This window comes from Octopus bimaculoides, chromosome 27 (genome assembly GCF_001194135.2).
Source record: "Octopus bimaculoides isolate UCB-OBI-ISO-001 chromosome 27, ASM119413v2, whole genome shotgun sequence".
Taxonomy (NCBI): Eukaryota; Metazoa; Mollusca; class Cephalopoda; order Octopoda; family Octopodidae; genus Octopus; species Octopus bimaculoides.
In genome coordinates this window covers 10,584,312-10,589,225 of record NC_069007.1, presented here as the reverse complement: position 1 = coordinate 10,589,225, position 4,914 = coordinate 10,584,312, and the positions used below count along the sequence as shown (strand labels likewise).

At 40.0% G+C, this 4,914-nt stretch overlaps 1 protein-coding gene across 1 annotated transcript in view; it reads right to left on the bottom strand.

Moving 5' to 3' along the window:
• Positions 1-6: 6 nt before the first annotated feature.
• LOC106881904 (potassium voltage-gated channel unc-103) overlaps positions 7-4,914 on the bottom strand; it is a 71,702-nt gene continuing 66,794 nt past the window's right edge. The window contains exon 13 of the mRNA XM_052977137.1: positions 7-610. Within this exon, the coding sequence (XP_052833097.1) occupies positions 497-610 (114 nt within the window). The 3' untranslated portion in view covers positions 7-496. The remainder of the gene's footprint in view (positions 611-4,914) is intronic.

Below are 4,914 nucleotides of genomic sequence, written 5' to 3'. Positions count from 1 at the left end.
ATAAAGGGAATATGTGTGTGTGTGGGGGGGGATGAGTTTGTGTGTGTGTGTGTGTATGTGTTGGGGGCAGTGTGTGTGATGGAGGTGGGGGTTAGGGAAAGGGTTAATCATTGAAGCTACTGGGAAGAACTGACGTTCTGCAATACCTCACAGAACACACTGGCACCACCAGCTTTTTACACAAGCAACGACTTTGGCAGGAGGGGTAGGGATGGCTTAGGGGTTAAGGTTCAGGTTAAAGAAGAGGGTGACAGTGTGTGTGTGTGTGTGTGCGAAAAACTTCAAGAATGCTCATCAGGCCATTCTTGACAATACCATTTTCCATTTGGGAGAGTAGCAACTTGCTCCAAAAACTCGTGTTTGTTTTTGTTTATATTTTGCTTTTGTTTTTTTTTCTTTCTTTTGCTGTTGCTGTTCTGATGGCTCCAACGCTGTAGTAGTAGTAGTAGTAGTAGTAATCAAAGTAGTACTCCTTGTGTGTTTAATTACTCCGGGTTTAAAACATGGGATATTCCAAAGAAGGAGAAGGTGACGGAGTGAAATGGTGATCTACAGGTCCTTCACAGCAACACAAATCTTCAGATGAGCTGACCTGGTATGGGACACCAATCTTTGAAAAAAAAAAAACACAAGAAACATGTTTAAGAATCAATAAAAAATAAACAAATTAATTTATTATGTAAATGACAACAAAAGTATTACGGCAAACTGACTGATTCATTAAATGAATAATAATGAAGTGAAATACAACTAGTGCATGTTTGTTATTAGCATAATGACCCTTCCAAGATAGAAGAGAAGACTATTAAACTCATAATATGCTACTATGTATGATGAAAAACACAAAACTTTAAGAATCAACAACAAAAAAAAACAAACAAAAATCAAATAAACGAGTAGCTGTGTGGTAAGTAGCTTGCTTACCAACCACATGGTTCCCGGTTCAGTCCCACTGCATGGCACCTTGAACAAGTGTCTTCTACTATAGCCTCGGGCCGACCAAAGCCTTGTGAGTGGATTTTGTAGATGGAAACTGGAAGAAGCCCGTCGTATATATATATATATATGTATGTGTGTGTTTGTGTGTTTGTGTGTCTGTTTGTCCCCCCTCCAGCATTGCTTTACAACCGATGCTGGTGTCTCAAAAGAGACCGATAGAATAAGCTCTGGGGTCGATTTGCTCGACTATAAAGGTGGTGCTCTAGCATGGCCACAGTCAAATGACTGAAACAAGTAAAAGAATAAACGAGAAACAAATGAATTTATTATGTAAATGACACCGACAGGGTTATGACAAACTGATCAAATCAAATCACTGAACAAATAATTGATAAGTTAATTGGTTAGTTAACCAGTATAGGCACAGGAGTGGCTTGCTTCCCAACCACATGGCTATGGGTTCAGTCCCCCTGTGTGGCACCTTGGGCAAATGTCTTTTACTATAGACTCGGGCTGACCAAGCCTTGTGAGTAGATTTGGGAGATGGAAACTGAAAGAAGCCTGTCGTATTATACGTATATATATATGTGTGAATGTGTGTGAGTGTTTGTTCCCCTAACTGGTGTTGGTACGTTTACATTCCCCGTAATTTAGCAGTTCAGCATAAGAGGCCAATAGAATAGGTACCACGCTTAAAAAATGAACAAAAATACTGGGGTCAATTCATTCGATTAAAATTCTTCAAGGCGATGCCCCAGCATGGCTGCAGTCTGATGACAGAAACATGTATAAAAGAATAATAACGAAGTGAACTAGTCAGTGCATGTGTTTGTTATTGGCATAATGACCCTCCCAAGATGCAACTGAATAACCTCATATTTCATATGGCATTTGGTGTGGTGTTAATGAGGTTAGGATGGTGATAAAAGCACATGCATCTAAATGGTACTCGCACGAAATTAATGTGGCTGAGTACTCCACAGACTTAATGTAGCTTAATGTTTTACCATTTATTTCTTGTTCAGTTTCCCTTGCAGTTTTCATCGCTGCATACTATGCGTTTAGTGATGAAACATTTATTGAGAATGGTGAATCTGGTAGGGTTTTACTGCCATGCCCTGGATTATTTTTTAATTAGCATATATTGATCAGTCTATTGCCACACCCAGGATTATTTTGCTCTTCCCTCTGGCTGGGTAATCATGAATCGCCTCTACAGCAGCACACCTATTTCTGCCCGATCTCTTCCTCTCTTGTTTTCTCTCTCTCTTCCCAGGTAGACATCTGACACAAGATCACCTCTTCTATTGCTCCCTCCCCTCTCAAAATTCCTTGTCTTGTGAGTTACTTTGGTGACCCAGTCAGTGCTGGTGCCATATAAAAGCATCCAAACTACACTGTAAAGTGGTTGGTGTTTGGAAGGGCATCCAACTGTAAAAAACATGCCAAAACAGACCTCACCTGTGCTAGTGTCATATAAAGAGCACTGAGTCCAAGTGGCTGAGTACTCCACAGACATGTGCCCATTTGAAATACAGATACAACTTATTTTTGCCAGTTGAGTGGACTGAAGCAATGTGAAATAACGTGTCCTGCACAAGGACACAACACGCCACATGGTATTGAACTCATGATCTCATAATCATGAGTTGAATAGCCTAACCACTAACCTATGTGCCTTCAATTATTGTATATTTCCATCCAAAAATAAGACTGGTCTTTCATTCTAAAAAACCAGAAAAAAAAAAATTACTTAGAATTTGTCTGGCACACTAATGATTTGGCAAGCTCACCACCCTCATGGTTTCCTATTCTGGCACAATGCCAGCAAGTTTCTGGGAGGGGATTAGTGAACTACACTGACCCCAGTACTTGACTGGTACTTTATTTCATCAATCACAAAAGGATGAAACGGAAAGTTGACCTCAACAGAATTTGATCACAGAAAGTAAAGCACTGGGAGATATGCCACTAAGTAGTTTGTCCAATGTGCTAATGAGTCTCTCAGCTCACAATCATAATAATAATAATAATAATAAATGATAATAATAATAATATTTTATTCTAGGCACAAGGCCCAAAATTTTGAGGGAAGGGGCCAGTTGATTAGATTGACTCCAGTACATAATTGGTACTTAATTTATCGACCACGAAAGTATGAAAGGCAAAGTTGACCTTGGTGGAATTTGAACTCAGAATATAAAGACAGACAAAATACCACTAAGCGTTTTGCCTGGCATGCTAACGTTTCTGCCAGCTTGCCACCTTAATAATAATAATAATAATAATAATGTCCTGATGCAGATCCAGGCTGTGGCTTTCATGGCTTCTCATCTTAATTGATTGGAAGTGTTATCATGTACATTGTTTTGTCTTGATATAAAAGATGGGCTACAGCAAATATTCTGCTCAATACCACAGATTTGCTTGTCAGTTGAACATGTCCCTTGGTGGCTGACGATATGTGCATCTCTGATCATGAGCAGAAGTAGCGGGAGAGCATCATAGCCATGTGTTGAGAGGAATTCTTTGGGGTTTGAATAATTCACCTTTGGAAACACGAGTGTCTCTTTCAACATCCTTAAATGACCCTTATTCAGGGACCTTTTGAGAGGGATGGGTTACTTGACCTGAAGAAAATTCTAACTGGGCCCCACCTGCGAGGTCATGTGCTGTTTATCTTGATATGGGATCATCATGTTATGCACATATGGTAGTGATGCATGTGCCTGGTGTACCCTTATCAGATGGGTAGTCATGATGGGTATAATGGGCTTCGTATATTTTACCCCAGTGTCACTTTGATGACATGCACTGCTCTCCCACTCTATAATAATAATTATTATCATTATTTCTACTCTAGGCACAAAACGTTGAAAAGTTTGGGGGAAGGGTCTAGTCGATTATATCGACCCTAGTGCTTATTTCACCAGAAAGATGAAAGGTAAAGCCAACCACAGTGGAATTTGAACTCAGAACCTGAAGATGGACAAAATGCTGCAAAACATTTTGCCCAGCATGTTAACGATTCTGCCAGCTCACCACCTTGAGGATGATGATGATGATGATGATGATGATGATGATGATGATCCTTTCTACTAAAGGCACAAGGTCTGAAATTTTGGGGGAGGGATAAAGTTGGTTTCATCAACCCCAGTACTTGACTGGTACTTAATTTATTGACCCTGAAAGGATGAAAGGCAAAGTCAACCTTGGCAGAATTTGAACTCAGAACCTAGCTTCTTCCGAAATGCTGCAAAACATTTCGTCCAGTGTGCTGATGACTCTGCCAGCTCACCGCCTTAATAATAATAATAATATTAGTAATATTAATATTGAATAGAGTGCTTAGTAAAATGGCAAAAGAGGTGGGAGAAAGCAACAATAAGCATAAGAACATGCATTCTACAGCAGACAGGATGGAACATGAAAAGCCAGGGAAGTGAAGCGTAAAAGAGCTATGAAAAGGGAAAGGTGTAAGATTGGATGGAACATGAAAAGCCAGGGAAGTGAAGCGTAAAAGAGCTATGAAAAGGGAAAGGTGTAAGACAGGATGGAACATGAAAAGCCAGGGAAGTGATGAGTAAAAGAGCTAAGAAAAGGGAAAGGTGTAAAGAGGGATCAGGAATGACGAAAGACCAGTAAATGTAATAATTCAACACAATCTGCTACCAAAGGAAAAACTAAAAGCACCCACTACACTCTCGGAGTGGTTGGCGTTGGGAAGGGCATCCAGCTGTAGAAACTCTGCCAAATCAGATTGGAGCCTGGTGTAGCCATCTGGTTTCACCAGTCCTCAGTCAAATTGTCCAACCCATGCTAGCATGGAAAGCGGACGTTAAACGATGATGATGATGATACCATCATTAATAGCAAATATGCAATTTTAGATTAAAACAGAGCAAAGGTTATATAACCACACACACACACGCGTGTGTGTGTGTGTGTGTGTGTGTGTGTGTATATATCTATATA